General features: G+C 42.7%; 1 protein-coding gene across 1 annotated transcript in view; it reads right to left on the minus strand.

The window, feature by feature from the left end:
• The window catches only part of GRIN2B (glutamate ionotropic receptor NMDA type subunit 2B), a 210853-nt gene that overhangs the window by 105360 nt on the left and 87209 nt on the right, over positions 1 to 18284 (minus strand). The window contains exon 3 of the mRNA XM_085308779.1: positions 14748 to 15346. Coding sequence (XP_085164905.1) covers positions 14748 to 15346 — 599 coding nt within the window. The remainder of the gene's footprint in view (positions 1 to 14747; positions 15347 to 18284) is intronic.

The following is an 18284-nucleotide window of genomic DNA, read 5'->3' on the forward strand; positions in this document are numbered from 1 at the left end:
TCCTTACTTGACTACCCACCAACAACATCCTTGGTTAGATGCACTGCAGAAGTATATATTTTAAATTCATTCTAGCACCCGCTGCCACTCCTATGCCTGCTAACAAGGCAAGAGGCAAAAAAAAAAAAAGAAAAAAAAGAAAGAAAAAAGAAAAAAGAAAAAAGAAAAAAAAGAAAGAAAAAAGAAAAGAAAGAATGGGAGGAAACAGCATCTTTAGTGAGGAAATATTGCAAAACCAAGACGCTGAAGGGCTTGACTGGGAAAGCAAGCTTTTTGGCACAGGTCTTCATCAGTAATGGTGTGAGATGCTACCTGAGAGCCTCTCATATAAGCCAGACTTCCCTCAGTTTATCATCATCTTTCATAGTCCCACCAGCAAGTGCAACCACAGAACTGTTTCCACTGATTCCTAGTGGTGCCTCCCCATTCCTTGGACACCTCCCACACCCAAATAAATGTGCACCTCTCCCTTATTCCTTCTCCCAGTCTGTCATAGGTACTAGAAAATGGCCTCCCAAGCACCTCATTAGGCAATGCTTTACTTAGAGCAACCATGCTACCTGGAGTGCTGAGGGCTCACTGCCTCCTGCAGCACCTACCTTCAGGCCTAAAGGTTACGTGAATATTGTACCTATGCTTGTTTATGTCCTTTATTAGTCCCACAGCTGCTTTCCTCTAGATCACAGTACTTTCTTTACTGATGAGGGAAGAAGGACCGAGGACCATCTCTCACTCAGCCACCTCCGAATGAGATCCTTACATGCCTCCACACAATGTTTTTTTTCTAAGGCTTTCAAAAGCTTCCAGGATGAGCTTCTATCATACAGTAAATTTATATGGCTTCTTTCCCTTGACTCCTCCTCAGGCAATAACAAAAGGGCACAGGAATTCACTGGTCTAGTATTCCCTACTGTCCAGCTTTAACAGAATAGGTATAGCTTAGGGCACATTTATGCATCTCTCTGGCTTTCAGTGCTGCTGCTCTAATTTGTGGCAACTGAAAAGGTAAACTACAGACCATACAGAAAAATAAAGGTCAGTGCCACCCACGGCTCATGCACTTGAGGAAGCAGCTGCATGCCAGTTCAGAAGAGACTGGGAATAGCCTGTTCCCTTCACAATGAAGGCTGTAAGATCAGGCCCAATAACACATCATTTCCCCAAGTGCTCCTCCTTCTGCATCACATCCTCACGCTGCTTCTCTGTCTTCCCCTGCCAGTGCCTTTCTCCAGGTAAAATGCTTCCACTCTGATGTCTATGATGAATGGGTCAGAATTGGTGCAGTTGAGTGCAGAGATACAGGATCCCTGCTCTGGGTTTTGTGAAGGTCCAGAAGTGGATGGGAAAAAGGAAGGCAATGGGCCACCTGGATCACAGCGTAAACCAGCCTGATTGCAAATGGAAAATGGTGCATACCTCTCACACAGGTGCTTGAGCTGCTCCTCCACTCTGAGTGCTAAACCTACCTCCTGAATGACTAAACACACTGTGTACTGGCTTTTATGGTACTTGCAGTGCCACCCACTGTTGACAGTGCTATGCTCTTCTCGTTCTCTTCCCTCGCTCTGCCAAACTTTCTTGTTAACCAATTTCACGGAACTATAATGAACTATCCCAAATCAATTTCACAGCATTGCTAAGCTTGCACCTTCATCAATTCAAACTTGAGCTTTCCATGAAAAAATGCTTGGAGAAATAAATACAAATCAGTAATTGGTTTTAAACAAACTTCTCGCTCTAGCCAGTCAAACTGGAGCCTTTCCCAGAACTAACATCCTTCCATAGCAACCAGAGAAACTATGAGTTGGCACCTTCTCTGGGGTACTTGTTTCATCTCACCAGTAGTCTCACATTGGCAAAAGGCAAGACCTCCTCCTTCTCACAGCTAAGTTAATACCAAAATAGATCTGCAAGTAGAGCCTCCTCCCAAACCCAAGCCATCTCAGCATCATGCCTGCAAGGAAAGAAAAGGAAAAGGAAGCTGAGAAGAGGAAGAGGACAGCAGCAGCAGCAGAGAACAGCAAAACATGCAAAACCCTGAAGACTGGTTCTGCTGCCTCTGCTGAAACAGGGCAAGCCAAGGGGCTGGAGAGTTCAACATTACATGCTCTCTCCAGCTATTTGACAAGGATACATATAACGCATACTAAAGAGCAGTTGCTATCTTCAGATATATTCAGAGGTTGTAGGTGTCTACATTTCACACCTCGAAGTCTGCACAGTACCTTGGAGAGCATCTCTTCATGGTTTTAGCAGCAGCAGTACCCTTCTGAGTTCTCATTATACCACGTTAGCACTTAGATGCAGAAGAGCAGAATTGGCATCTTCAAGAATGGGGTGGAAAACATTTCTTGCAGTAGTCTGTGCTTGAGCTACCTCCTGTCATTCAAAGAGCCCATGTCCCATTATTTTTAAAGGGGAAGAGAGTTATGAAAAACACATCCTTTTTTGTGGGATCATCTTGTATTTTATARCATCTATTACCCACGTGGCTTCCCAGAGCTTCATTACATTCAAGCACTTTGCTCTCCACTTGGTTCTAGTTATCACTGCCTGTGTTTAGTGGCAGGGTCATAGCAATCTTTCTGGATTTCTCTCTCTGCCCAGGGCTGAGTTTCCAGGAAAATAATCAGCGTAGAATCTGGATACATCTGYCCAAAGCATGTCATCACCTTGTGATAAAGGAGGTGTCTCAAAGCAMATATCATCTGCTGGGGAAATCTGCATGCTGGAAAAGTTTCCAGCCTCCTTCCTGAAGCCACTTCTGGAACTGCAGCTGGCTGCTCTGCACAGGCACACAMGAAGCATGTATGGCATTGCCACTAATCTCATGTGCTTATTAAAACAGCCCTAACGTCCTGGCCAAAATCCACCTCTAGCAATTATATTCTGCCAGCTGARATTTCTATTGCAGCTCCAGCAAGAYGTGGTGTTCATCTCTGCTTTGTACTGTGTGCTGTTAAACAGTCACACTATTTCACCCCTGAGATGGCTGAGCTTTAGTGGTGAATTAAGCCATGCCTTTCTACTTCGTGAAGTGCTTTGGAATTGCAGATAAAAGATACTACAGCCTGTCATAAATAAATGTAAGATGCTGACACTGCTTCTGAAGGTAGCCATCTTGCTGAAAATGATTTCATTTGTGACACTAATAATACAGTGAAGAACACTGGGTGTTCTGACACTGAAAACTCATTTCCATCTCGTTTTAATACTGCTTCAAAAATATAGGAAAAAAAGTGTCAAATCAGCATTTGTGTGTTTTTAACCTCCATCAGGCCACAGAGATACACTAGGTTTCAGTTTAATGCGGCAGCCCTCTTCCATGCTGACCACACCATCAGTGGGTGAACTTTTCATCCAGTTAGCTGCCACCTCTCCAGCTCCTCACAAAGACCAACCTTATGTTCATCTAGACTGTTTTTGAAGCATTTTTCGTGGTACGTTACTTCAGAGAAAAGCTTTAATCCCTTTACAATCTTTATTCAATCAAGACAGGTGTGGAGATCTGTTAAATGTAATACAGCAAGCTCAGAAATCTCTCCACAGGAGCAGAAAAAAACTTTCTTTGTACATAAACGGCTGGCAGCATTCAGTCTGACTGACCATCTCAAGGGCACTATGGATAGATTTTCATATTCATTTTATATTAAGGTGCTTAAAGGCTTGAATAGAGATATTTTTACTTAAATCAGGAAAGAATACACTGCAGGAATGATAGGGTAAGGTAGTATTCTGAACAAGGTGACAGGTCTCTGCCATTTTCAGTTTCCATTTCACTATTTCATTCACATTTAAATATTCTAAATATCAACAATTCTAGATCATCTTTCATTCAAATATTTCATGAAATTTAGCATATAGTGAGTGTAAGCAAAAAAGTCAGATGAGGCTAGGTTTGAGTTATTTGTCCACATCAACAAAAAGCACACTGTTGAATAACTGTTTGAAAGTAGAAAAAAATGCATTTATTTCACACACTCTCATAACTCAAAATTGGATGAATAGGGCTTTTTGCTCAGATTTCCCAAAATGTTCAGCTTTGACCTGAGAATGAAAATAAATTTTGAAATATGAAACAAAATATTTTAATATATAGCTATTCAAAAATAGGCCAATAGACAGGGATATGAATTACACACAGAGGTCTGGGTACCTCACAATTAACAGGTGTTTGAAGCCACAGTTCTGTTTCATGCATTAGAGATATGAGTATTCAGCTGTCCCCCAGATATGCAGATCCCCATTTTCCCAAAATTTGGATGCAAGACTCAAGTACATCCTTAAAGCAATGTTTCTGAGCAGGATTTTATCAGCAGCATCTAGTCAATAGTACTCTAAGCCTCAATTCAGCAAAACACTTAACTACAAGCTTAGCTTGAAATGTGCACAATGATTTCTTAGACTAAGCACATACAGCAAAGACCACTTCACCCATCTCTGAATTGCAGGTGCTTTTAGAGTGGAATAGGCCAGCTGTTTTACAGGGTTTAAGAACATTGCACAATGGTATAGGACTGAATGTGGAAAAGAATATCACATCTAAAGTTAAAACTCCAGGGATGGTTTTAAGACAGCAGAACGTAACAAAGGACACACTACAGTTAATGTCTTGATTCTTTGCCAGAAAAGGCCACCTGTTCTTTTTTTCTTTCCTTTATTCATGTATTTTTGTATCTTCCGTTTAGATCATGAACGCTGTCCCAGCTCCCCCACACATCCCAGGGACAGAGTCGCTAGGCGGCGTCCTGGGCTGGTGCCTTACTAAACCACGTTTTGAACCGAAATTGCATCAAAGGGAAAAGAGAGCTGCTCCAGAGCTGCACAGGGAGTCATAGCAACGCAGCTGTTCCTATTTTTAAGAACTTGAAAGATAGTAAGAACATTAAGTCTGAGGAGAAAAAAAAAAATCTTTCTATCCAAAAAAAAGTATGCATGCATTGTTCCTTACAAAATCTAGTGTTGAAACTGCAAACAGTTAACCACTGATTTACAGGGTGCAAGTTCAGAAAATACCCACAGCTCCAACAAGTCAACCCCCGAAGGAAGGAGGCTATTTCCCATCCTCCYTCTGCTTTGCTGCTAAAGCATAGGTTGTCAAATTCCCTGAGATACAATTGCAGTGCTGTGGGCTATAAAGTATTTTGTAACCAGAGGAAGATGTAGCTCCAGCTAACACTAACCATAGCCAAAGCTTGGATTGTGGTTTCCCACTGCGTCCTTGAGCTCCACCACAGAGGAAGGAGTTTGGTTCACTTTTCATGAACAGTAGGGAGGGAGCCTGAGTGCACTAGTTAAAGCATACTGTCACCAGCAAGTGACATTGACATGATATTAGCACTAACTAGACTTGGCTGTGGAACAAGTGTCTCAGAGGGCTGGGAGCAGAACATGGACATTCTTCCATCTCAAAAATGWTGCACGTTTTTGGTGCACACCAAAATTCAATCTCATCTGGTAGATTTTGCTAATCTTTATGAAATGGCTYTATCCTCTAATCAAGAGAAAGCCATTGCCTAAAACCACCACTTCACATTCCATCCTATTTTAACCACACAGAGAATCAAAAATGTGCCCACAGAACAAGTGTCTCCTCTCTGCATCAGAGAAAGCCTGACCCTGCAAGACCAAAGCATCCTGTGGCAAATGCTGAAGAATAAGGCAGCCAGCCTTTCTGCTATCTTCTTTCCCCATCAAACATTTCCTTTCACAAGCCAGGGGTCTTCAGTGTCCTACCAGTGTGCTGAGTTGGAATTTAGACCCCTCCCTGGATGAAAGTTGTGCTTTCCACTGCCTTAACCCAAGCACTGGGTTCAGGGGCTGGACAAAGTAAGGAGGACAGATAGATACAGAACTTGCCATGCTGTGTCAGGCACCACCAGCAGCCCAATCTAATCAGAGAGGTTAGGTCAAGAGGCATTACAAAGGTGCCCTCAGGATCCCCCATACCTTCAAGTGCACTCCAGGAGGGAAGGGATCAGAGACAGAGAAGGTGAATGAAAGAAAATCAGCACTGCCCTGGGACATGGCAAGCAGATCTGTTCCCCACTCTACCATCCACTGGGCTGTACCTGCTCACTGCATTAGAGGGGAGAGGAGTAACCAATACCTCCAGGGTGACTAACACAGCACCTTTCTCCAGAACTGAACAAACATGGCAGGGAGAACTAAATACAGTTACATGCATCAGGATAAATAAAATGCAAAGGGAGATGTAGAACAGAAAAAAAAAGAAACTGATGGCAGTATGCAAGCCACAGAGAATAAGGTGATGTAGAACAAGGGTCACAGGGAGGCAGAGAGACCCTGAGTGACACAGGAGGCATGGCCAGCCCCAGCCTCCAGCTGCCACTGGAGCAGTGGCAGGAACAAGCAGATTTCAGCATCAAGGATCTCTAATCTGTCAGCCGTGCTCACTCCACAGGTTGCCAGCTAGCACCAACTTGACAGCAGCTGGACACACCAACCAGCAGGAACACAACAAGCTGCTAACAAGGCACCAGTCTAAAGGATTGAAAAGGTCAAAAGTTACATTTGCTCCCTCATTCTCCAAGTCTCTGAAAAGAGCAATTTCTGTATTCACAGGAAAACACTGTTTTTATCTTCTCTCCCTTCCTCCCAGGAGTTAAGAGACAACTCCAAATGTGGCACCTTCCACCACTGGAATAGCACTGGATTTAAGGGCTGGAGCATGGCTTCCTGGATGCCTGGCAAACAGCTAGATGTGGCCTCCCAAAAGTCAGTGAGACCTCAGTGCTGTTCAGAGCTCATGTTTGTTAGTAAGAGATTCACTCTCCAGTCTTATCAACAGAAAAAGGAGCATCTGTGTCACCCTTTCACCATTGCTGCTTTAAATTCGCTTCCAGAGCCTTGTTAAAGGTGTGTAAATCATTTAACTATATGACAGTACAGAACAGCTCCATGACTAAGAGTAAATGACACATGACTATCTTTGTGTCCAACATGGCAGACAATAGCTACTTGGACAGGCTACTTCGGAGAATTATAGGAATGCAGTCATGCATGTAGAGATGTGGCGAGGAAGGCTAAGGCCTAGCTGGAATCGAGTCTGGCAAGGGATGTTAAGGACAACAGGAAGGGCTTCTTCAAATACATCAGTAGCAAGAGGAGGACTAGGGAAAATGTGGGCCCACTACTGAATGGGGCRGGGGCCCAGGTGACAAAGGATACAGAGAAGGCAGAATTGCTGAACACCTTCTTTGCTTCAGTCTTCACTGCTAAGGGCAGCCCTCAAGAATCCCAGAGCCTGGTGACAAGAGAGAAAGTATGGAGAAGGGAAGACTTTCCTTTGGTTGAGGAGGATAGAATTAGAGACCTTCTAGGCAAGCTTGACATCCACAAATCCATGGGCCCAGATGGGATGCACCCATGAGTGCTGAGGGAGCTGGCAGATGTTGTTGCCAAGTCACTCTCCATCATTTTTGAAAAGTCATGGAGAACTGGAGAGGTGCCTGAGGACTGGAAGAAAGCCAGTGTCACTCCAGTCTTCAAARAGGGYAAGGAGGASGACCCAGGCAACTATAGGCYRGTCAGYCTCACCTCCATCCCTGGAAAGGTGGTGGAACAGCTCATTCTGAATGTCATCTCCAGACATATGGAGGAAAAGAAGGTGATCAGGAGTAGCCAGCATGGATTCACCAAGGGGAAATCCCGTTTAACCAATCTGATAGCCTTCCCTGATGGAATGACTGGCTGGGTAGATGAGGGGAGAGCAGTGGTTGTTGTGTAGCTTGACTTCAGCAAGGCTTCTGACACTGTCTCCCATAACATACTCCTAGATAAACTCAGGAAGTGTGGGTTAGACGAGGGGACAGTGAGGTGAATTGAGAACTGGCTGAAAACGCAGAGCTCAGAGGCTTGTCATCAGCGGCACTGAGTCTAGTTGGAGGCCCGTGGCAAGTGACGTCCCCCAGGGCTCAGGACTGGGTCCCATCCTGTTCAACTTCTTCATCARTGACCTGATGAGGGGACAGAGTGCCTCTTCAGCAAGTGTGCTGGTGCTACCAAGCTGGGAGGAGTGGCTGACACACCAGAGGGCTGTGCTGCCCTTCAGAGAGACCTGAACAGGCTGGAGAGGTGGGYGRARAGSAACCTCATGAGGTGCAACAACAGCAAGGGCTGAGTCCTGCACCTAGGGAAAAATAACCCTAGGCACAAATAAAAGCTGGGGGCTGACCTTCTGGAGAGCAGCTCTGYAGAGAAGGACMTGGGAGTGCTGCTGGATGACAAGTTGACCATGAGCCAGCAATGTGCCCTTGTGACCAAGAAAGCCAAAGGTATCCTGGGGTACATTAGGAAGAGTGTTGCCAGCAGGTCGAGGGAGGTGATCGTGCCCCTCTCCTCAGCCCTGGGGAGGCCTCACCTCCAGTACTGTGTYCAGTTCTGGGCTCCCCAGTACAAGAGAGACATGGAGCTGCTGGAGAGAGTCCAGCGTAGGGCTACAAAGATGATTAGAGGGCTGGAGCATCTGCCCTATGAGGAATGGCTGCAAGAGCTGGGCCTGTTTAGCCTGGGGAAGAGAAGCCTGAGGGGGGATCTTACCAGTGTGTATAAGTACCTGAAGGGAGGGTGTCAAGGGGATGGGGACAAACTCTTCTCAGTTGTCCCGTGTGACAGGACAAGAGGCAATGGGCAGAAATTGAAGCACAGGAAGTTCCACCTGAACATGAGGGGGAATTTCTTCACTGTGCAAGTGACAGAGCACTGGCACAGGTTGCCCAGAGAGGTTGTGGAGTCTCCTTCTCCAAAGATCTTCAAAGCCCGCTTGGATGCAACCCTGTCTGCCATGCTCTAGGTGACCCTGCTCGAGCAGGGAGGTTGGACTAGATGATGTCCTGAGGTCCCTTCCAACCTTACTGATTCTATGATAGCTACCATTGCTTGAAAGGAGAAGACAGGAGGACAGGTTGAGAGAGGCCCTGGAAATGCAGAAGACTGCAGAGGGGCACTGCTATCAGAACTGATCCTGGAAAAGCAGGTTATGCGCATAATGCTGCTCCTGGCTAGCAGTGTGGCACAAGGCCCTGAAGGGGACAAGAGCACAGCACACTTTCACAGAAACATATGTACCCTAGTACATATGTCTTGAGTGTCATCCAGGGGAGCAGTATATTCATACAACCATACAATACTCATCATTCACCTGTCTGAAACATCAGTGATTCCTAATTACTACTAGGGCAATGTGGCACTGTGAGAACAGAACTTGCCCTGACTGTTTCAGGCAAAATAGTTTCCAGCTACTCGTCAAGGGCTCTTTCACATTTCTTAACCACTTGGCATGGAAAGCTCCAGATGAAAGTTAGTTTCTCCCCCAAAGTGGAAGTATTATCTAGCCAGCTGTTTTCATATCTATGAAATTCAAGGTGCAAAATTGAACCTTTGTTCCAATTTAATGTATTTGTTTGCAAAACCAGTACAATTCCACATTTATATTTTCATTCCAAAGCAAATGCTTCACTGCACTTTTTATTAAAATTAAATCTGGTGTGTGCAGCCTGGTGTTAAATGAGAGACTATTAAAGCCAATCAGTGTAGAACTCATTAGTTGCCCTACAACAACAAACTAGTAGTTATGGCCCAGCATTCACAAGCAGCCATGACAACCAGTAGGAAGAACCAAGGTCTCATGGAAGGCTATTATAAAACACAGCTTATGTAGCCCAATGACTGCAAATATCCATACAAAACAGCTAAGCTTCAAATGATGTGCCAGAAATCATATTTTTTTTCTCATGACTCATCCTAAGTTCCATTCTCAAGAATGCTCCTGCCATTTATTTATTTCTTCCTATTTCTAAAATGTAATGAGAGGCACTCATCCTGAGCTCAAGTAAATCTATCTCATCAATTAAATTAACAAAATAAGCAGAAGGCTGCCTATAAGCAAAGCCATCTCAGCCCASTCGCTCCTCAGCAGCCACAGTGAAGGAAGCATGGATGGGTTTTGCAGAATGCCTAGAAGGTTAGCAAAGTCTCCCCTGGAAGAACTAAGAGGAATGAATTCCAAATCCAAAGAAAAGTCTGTTAGAAACTTCTTCCTAACCTCTGTAATCGACTCATCTAGCAGAGGAGAACACAGAGAGGAGTGATTTGCTGGATGTCCAGGAGAAGGCAGGCCATTGAGATAACTATAAACCAAGTAGACTAGAATATTCAAACTCTTTGTCCCAGRTGGAAATCTGTGCAAAGAGGAATAAATGAACAAGTACTTATTAATTTCAGATATTTGGACTCCAGATGACCACCTAAGCCTACTATCAGCAAAATGAAGATAAATCCCTAGCTAGAGGAAAACTTCTTCAAGAACTGTTAAAAAAGAAAACTAACAATACTTGTAAAACAAGGCTTTCTTAAATTGTTATTTTCCTATTAGTTAATGGAGTTCTTTCATCAGTGAGCTTTTTTCTAGGACAAAAGTTGCAATATTCAATATTCCAATTCCAATATTCTTATTCTCAATTTCAGTCTAACACAGAAGCATCAGCTTCAAGATAGACAAGAAACAGTTGCTATGAGACCATTATTAGTAATGACAAGATGCAGACCAAACACCTACATTGGTGAAAAATGACATTTATCTAAAGTCCATCGTGATTCTTTCTRTGCTTACAGCCATTAGATCAAACAAAACTTTGTTTGCACAAGCAYTTGTAAAAACAAAATGTGGCAGTGTAAGAAAGGGTAAAGTTATGGAGAAATCGAGCTGGCTTTCTAAACCTCTGCAACATTCAGTTCATTTCTCCTTACTCTATCATACACCCAGATCAACCACCAACCAAGACCACATGGAGTAGGATCATTTTATTTTAGCTGCATCTAGCTAAAATTAAAAAAATAAAAATAAAAAATAAAAAAAAGGGAARAAGTGGTCAGGGTTCAAAGGCAGACTTTTGAAAATGACTAATTCACAGTCTTACTATATAACATGCATCAGCTGAACAAAATTATGCACTTTTTTTGGTTGGTTATGTCACTCTCCAAAGAATAAAATGAGAAAATTCCTTTATCGCACTACCTCCCAGCTATGGGTTTGAAGCAAATTGGACCACTTTGGATTAGCTTCAAGAGTTTCTGAAACACCAGCTACATGGTGATGTATTATTTGAGGTCACATACACTTTGCAATCTCCCCAGACATCAAGCCCACGTACATACATTTCCCTGTTCTGTGTAGGCATGCTGAGGGGGAACTGCAAGCTGCAGATGGATGAATATAGTATTGCTGGGTCTGGGGCAGGACTAAAATTAGTGTTGAGGGACCTCAAGTCCAGTTCAAAGCAAATCTGACCATGTCACACAGGTATTACCGCCGCATGTTTGGCACAGTGCATGAGTGCTGTGGGATCCTGGGAGATAAAAGAGGTTAGAGACGGTATGAAGCAGCTGGTATCAAAGGAAACTGAGCAGACCTGTAGGACCTATAATACTCTTGAAAAATGAAACATTTCAGGACAGGTTTAAAGTTTAACACATGGTGTATTCAATGAGACTTGACATAGATTATAACTATTAATTTCAGTAAGTGCTTGTTCAGGCAGTGAGGTGAACTCATATCCACTTCTTTCCACTTCCTTCACTCTCCACTTTACCCTTCCTCCTGCCCAGGCTCCAGGCTATGAGATTGAGGTTGAAGCAATCACATTCTAATCAAATCTTTGGATTTTCAAAAACAATGGCTTATTTTGGACACGGCTAGCTTACATATGCTAAAGATGCTCAACAGGAATCTCATTTAAAAAGAAATATAAGCACTCTCCCCACTGATAATCACACCTCTTAGCCATCTCACTCACTCAAAATAAGACAATAAAGAAACATTTACAGGGGTGCAAAAGAACAAACCTCCAGAATATCAGAGCACAGGCCAATACTGCGAGAGGCAAAGAAAATATTTATACTGCAGTGAATATTAAACTGCAAGACAGTGTAATGATTTCTGAGCTCACTCAGGTGCCCACAGCAATCTAAACAGTGCCAGAGCAGAGCTCAGCATGAACTAATTGACTGAGCTTCTCAGCAAGACTGATATCGGTACTCAAACAAAGCTGGGTATATCTACACATATCTGCAGTCATTCCTGCGATGGCTATGCTTAAAGTAGCAAGGGAGAAGGAGCACCATTATTCAGGCCATGAAGGTGAGAACAAATCTAATTTTTCCAAAAGTGACAAGAGTTGCTCTGGCTTTGGGTGCCCAGGCTTCAGCACATATCTATACTGCACAATGGTACTGTCATATCTAGAGACTCAAGAGTCTCTAAGCTGGTGACAGCTACACAATGCAAAGAAGTGCTCTGCAGAGATACTGCACTGGGTTCTAAAAGCAGTGTAGATGTATTGATATGATGGCTAATTCAGTGTCAACAGAATTAATTACTAAAACATCTCTGCAGAATACTGCACCACATAGTATGGGACATTTTGTTTTCTAAAGGTTTGCTGAAGAGACACATCACAGCTCCCCCCTCAAAAAGCATTAATCAGTTGGAAAGGTAGGGCAGCAGTCTGCCTTGATGCTACTTTTGATAACTTAGTATATATTAAATATATTTTCCTTTTTTAATCATTTCAAGGATGACGCCTTGAAGCCTAGCTGGGAAGGAGACCACTGATAAAAGTTTTGGTGGTTCCAAGGCTTGCAGAAGACAAAAAGGTGGTATGGGGAAGAAGAAGTCAAGGCAATCAGACCTAATGATAAGCTAATGGATCACAGAGACACAAATAGAGTCATGAGTAATCTAATCAATCAAAGAGGAGATTTTTTTTCAGTCCCCGATTTTCAGGCAATACAGAATTACACAGTGAAAGAAGAATGTTGTATTGACACAGAAAATATTAACTATGGAGGTCAGCAAGGGAAGGAGTTTTTTCCTCTTCAGCTTATGATTCAATATTATCATGCAGAGCTTTCTCTTACCTCAGTCTCTTTGGCCAGAACTAACCAGAGACACTCTTCTCTATGCAAGAACAGAACTTATATTTGAAAGTGATGAAACTGCAGCAAAAACTTAAGCAGTGCCAACAAGCATCTTTTGTAGGTTCCGAGAATTGGGAATTGCAGGAGAACTTCAGAGACGTTTATGGAAGACATGCAGTTTGAACATCACAGGATACTTGTCACAACACTAGGGGCCACAGTCTTCAGGATAACTGAGACCTCACTACTCTAAGTTAACACTGCACTGACACAAGCATGAAAAGAAGAAAAAAATCTGTGCTTCACAACCACATCAGCATAGCGCTAATTCCTTCTATGCCAAGGGTCAGACACCATTTTCAGCAGAGATATCCATGTTTAATGTTGGCAAAGTAARTAATGGAGATGCTGCATCTGCACCCAAGCACTGATCCTTCTTGTCCAATGGATGAGATGGTTCAGTGCTAGGTCATATTTCCACTCCRCTGCATGAGTATCATATTAGCTACTGTCTCTCATCTTATCTTCTCACCATCTCCAGATCGCATCAAACTATTCACAGGTTTTTGTACTAGAAAAAGGCTACTAACACACATCTGCCCTGCTTTCTTGTCCACTAGTCCCTYTGTCTGCCTAGTACAGATTATAGTGAGAGGTTATGGCATGCAAACCAATCCATTACATTTGCACTATGCTGTGATTGCAAACCAACAGAGATGTTACACTCCATGTGGCAATCTCTTTTTAGCAGTGGGAAACTGACTAATTGAAGAGATCACCTCCCCCTAGTTTCCCAGGTCTAGTAGTCAGAGTTGCTTAGCACACTAGAACTCCAGCTGGAGCAAAGAAGGTAGGCTGAATAGTCAGAGAGTCAAAGCCAGCGTCTCATCTAGAAGTTGTTGCTCCATAGGCTTCCTCTGGGACCTTGAACAGGTGTCTTAGCACTATTTCCACAAAAGATGATAGTTTTCCCCTATTTATGGTTTTTGCCACCTAGAAAAATCCATAGTCCGATCAAGGTTCCCAAATTCTCTGCACAATGCACAGAAGAGAGAATGGGACTCAAAAGGGCCGGAAGAATAAGTGAAATTAGAATGGCCAACAAAGTGCCAATGAACAAGGTGATAACACAAGTCCTCCTCTTTGTGGAGATTTGGATGCTTAAGGCACCAAAGGGCTTTAAACGTTGACAAGGTAAAGCAGAGGCTGAACAGAGTTGTTGACCCCACGTCTTTTTGCAGCTTTAGCTCTTCAGACCTCTCTGCACTTCCCTTACTGCTGTAAAGCAAGACTAATGGGTAGCAGGAGGATACTCAGGTATTCAGAAAACAGGTGCTGTAAAAATATCCAGGGTGGATTACACAACCATCACCTACCAGACATATTGTTTGGTTCCAGGCACCAAACCTGAAGACTTCTAGACTTAAATACAAAAATATCCACTGCTTGTAACAAGAATCCACCTGGTAGTTGCACACCCATTTGTACAAATAGATTCCAAGATGATCAGTGTTGTTATATAAGCAAACCCTTTGTGCACAGAAGGGCACACTCACTCTTTTGCATCATACCTTTATTGTTCATTTGCTTTATTCTGGCTTCCCTCCTGTATTGTATTGATGCTCTTTAGGGCAGTGACGATACCAGCACACACCACACACCAAAGCAGATCTTACCTCCCCTTGCCCAAGCCCTAGCACACACAGCCTGCTGCCTCAAAATGCCATGTGCCCTAGCAGAATTACTGTGGTGATCAGAGGTCCTCTGTGACCCCTCTTTTGTAAGGCTAGCCCAGTCCTTTTCCTTACCTGTTGAGCATGTTGGACTGGTAAATCCTTTTCTCCTGGGTGTTGTAACAGCTGCTCTTGGGCTCAGGGATGAAGCTGTGTTCAGACAGCATATCAGAAGCAGCCGTGGTGATTATGGCTATTCCATCCCTCACTCTGGCAGGAAGACCATAGTCCCATTCATCATATGAGACAGAGATGAGCCCGGTGGGGAACTCGGATGGCACTGTGTCTGTATCCCCTGCCACCAGGCTGGGCACGATCCACGTGTAACCATAGCCTGTCAGACCCACAGAGTTGGCCACCTCAAAAATGTAGGTGGCTTCTTCCTTGGTGCAGTAGAGGAGGATAACAGGGCTTTGGAGCTTCTTGAGCTGATTCTGGATCTTTGAGTCCCCATCGTCCAGAGACATGTCCAACAGGAGGACCTCCTCCAGTTCCCAGCCCACAAAGCTGTGCTCAATGGTACTGCGGATCTTGTTCACAAAGTCCTGGTAACCAGGGAAGTAAGTAGTGACAATGGAAAAGATGTACCAGTCATATTCTTCCATGATATTGAGCATGACAGAGGCTTGCTGTTCTATTGAGGGGCCAAACTGGAAGAACATGGATGATTCATCCTAGAATAGAAAGTCAGAGAGAGAAAGARAAAGAGAAAACATGAATAGGTCAAAGGAAATAAACAGCATTCCTAGCCAACCCTATTGAGGATGGAGGAGAGTATATTCAGATTCTTGCACTTCGAGTCTTGGGCAGAGTGTAAGGATTTTTAACAGTGAAACATTTGGAAAGGAAGTAAATGTCATTTAATGATCAACTGTCCTTACTTTATTTTTAAAGGCAGGTTACTAAGATTACTTACAGTTCTCAAATGTTAGACATGACTCTAACAGACAGGGAACAAATAGTACCCAAGAGACTAGGAAAAAAGAGAACATATACAAAATATTTGGTAGCTGCAGAAATTAAGGGATTTAACTGAAGAATTATTGTTAGATTTATATGTGGCATAGCCATGGTATAGAGCAGCTTTAATTTTGATTTTAGTTTGRGACAGTAACTCTTCAGTTTCGGTATCTAGACTAGAGTAAAACTAGGGTATGCAAAATCATTGGATACAAATAGCTCTGACAACCTTAAATGTGTTATCCTTTCAAAGCAATCTTTGCATACAAGTGCTGAAAAGATGCAGTCCCATATTAAATTTACTTCATTCCCAAAATACTGTTAGAAATCCTTACGCATATTAAGAAGGAAAAAAAAAATTCTAAACCATCACAGGTTTTGTTTATACCATATGTTAGAGAAATGTTAGTTACGTATTTCTCTTGGTACTTCTTTCATATCCTACCCATGCCAGGGTCATGTTTGCATGAATCAAAACTTGCACTATTTTATAATCTCAAAGACTATAAAGGAAGTTTTGCATAGATCTCAGCTCCCCAATGACATAATGCAAGCCATTTTCTTCATGGAATTTCACAAGATACCAGACTTTCAGTTTATGACAGGTCCAATGAAACCCAAATCCCAGCTTTTGCCCAATTCATGCTGTAAAGGTATGGAAAACACATTTCCCAATATGCTCTCTTATGGATTGCTCTTCTGACCTTTAAAATTTATTGCAAAATTCTCTTGACTTTGTGAGTAGCATTAGACTACAAACAAAAAAGGAGTCAGAATTAAARTTTCTCTGTCTGTAAAGATTCACATTACAATTAGAAAGTTCTCCAAATCCAATCACTGCTTTTAGGAATGAGATAGTAACCCTGCCTCCTCTCAATAAGCCAGAAGAGCTGAATCAGATCCTAAAGGAGGTAATCATGGATTTTAGGTTAGGGGAAACTCATTGCACAAATGCCCCAAAACATTGCCTCAACAGACTCACATTTTAGAACAGCTCTCTATCAGATTCATCCTCCTACAGCCTGGAAGGTAAAACCGGTCTTCAGCAATGATGCCAGTTAATCAACCATCTATCCTTTCTTTAGTCTCGTTTCTGATCCATTATTGCCATTTTCTATATTGGCAAAAAATTCCAAAGCTCAGCAACTCCAGAAAAATAAACTCTACTCCTGTGCTCAGCATTAAGTTGTTTGTTTCTCTTTCCTGAGCTCCCTATGGGTTACATCCTAAAGCAGAAGAGCTCTTGTTCCCAGATCCCTGTGCCACTCCTGCAAGGTTTGATGTTTAAACACTATTCATTTCCTCCACACAATTCACCACTCACCTGTGAAAGTACTCTTAGGAGTGCTCTTGGCATACAGGAAAAATCAATGTGCATGAAAAGGAAAAAAAAAGGAAAGAAAAAGAAGGCAACAAATTGGAGACAAGACAAAAAACCAGGAGCAGCAAATGAGCCTCTCAATCTGTGGAAAACAGCTCATATATTATTTTTATCACTGGTATTCAGCCCCTTCTCCCAGCATTATGCTCAGGAGAAGACCCTACTTCTTCAGTAAAAGATAAAATGTATCTTTGAAGCTTATGGAGAAAAATCAAGAAAATGAGATACAAGCGTAAGCTATTGTCAACACACCTGCCTGCATTTGGAGAAAGCCTGAACAAGCATCTCCAACACTCCGCACTGGTTTTTGCCTTTAAAAGCAAGCTGTAGCATACAGAGTGCCACAGCATGAAGACTCATCCTCAGTAGACAGCTACACTAATAACTAGTATTTGTTTTTATATTAAATTCAGCAAAGCTTTTCTGTATTTACGAATAATAATCTCTGACCTAACTGCATTATTTCTACATAGACTGTAAAAATTTCTACAGTTTCTAGTAGAGTCTAGAAAACGAGGGGCAAATTTGACAAACGACACCTTGAAATCTTGCCTGTAAAAATATGTATACTTGGTATGGGTATTTCTTCAGTAACAAATAAGACAAGAGATTGTAAATCTACTAGTATTTCCAGGTTGCATAAATACACACACATACATACACAGAGCAGTTACTAAAAGCAGTAGTGAGATGCAGCAGGTACCTGCTCTCCCTGTGGTTCTAAACAGAGTCAGATATTCCAGTTAAAGAGCACACTGACAGCTCGCTCCACATGAGTGCACAACCCAACTGTTGACAGGAATTCAGTTCCAAAGACCCAAAGCATATCAGAGCACCAAAAATCAACACAGCAAATAGCTTTATCGCAACCCAGTCAAACAACTCCTCTCCACCAGCAACATATGCACCCATCCTTAAATCAGGTGGCACAGACCACTTGTCTGTGCACATAATAATTGCTCTTGAGAAACTACTTGCATTTTTATTACAGCAGCAGAAAGAAGTGGCAACTTCTATTCAAAATGAGCACCTTAAGGAGATTCACACCAACCCAGCTTTTGGCTTGGCAAGGTGTTTCTTGGCTCTAAATCACCCCAACACTTGGACTAGCCAAATGTTCTTCATTCTCTAACCAACTCAGCACTCAGAGAAGAGAGAGGCAAGGGAGGAAGGATGGATAATAATGTAGAAGAAAGTGTCTTTCTCAAAATAAATAAGGAGAATTATTGATATTGCCGGACAGGAATCTCAAGAGCGTCTTTTGGAGGATA

Source organism: Rhea americana, unplaced genomic scaffold (genome assembly GCF_003343005.1).
Source record: "Rhea americana isolate MKP2758 unplaced genomic scaffold, rheAme1 scaffold_281, whole genome shotgun sequence".
NCBI classification, from domain to species: domain Eukaryota; kingdom Metazoa; phylum Chordata; class Aves; order Rheiformes; family Rheidae; genus Rhea; species Rhea americana.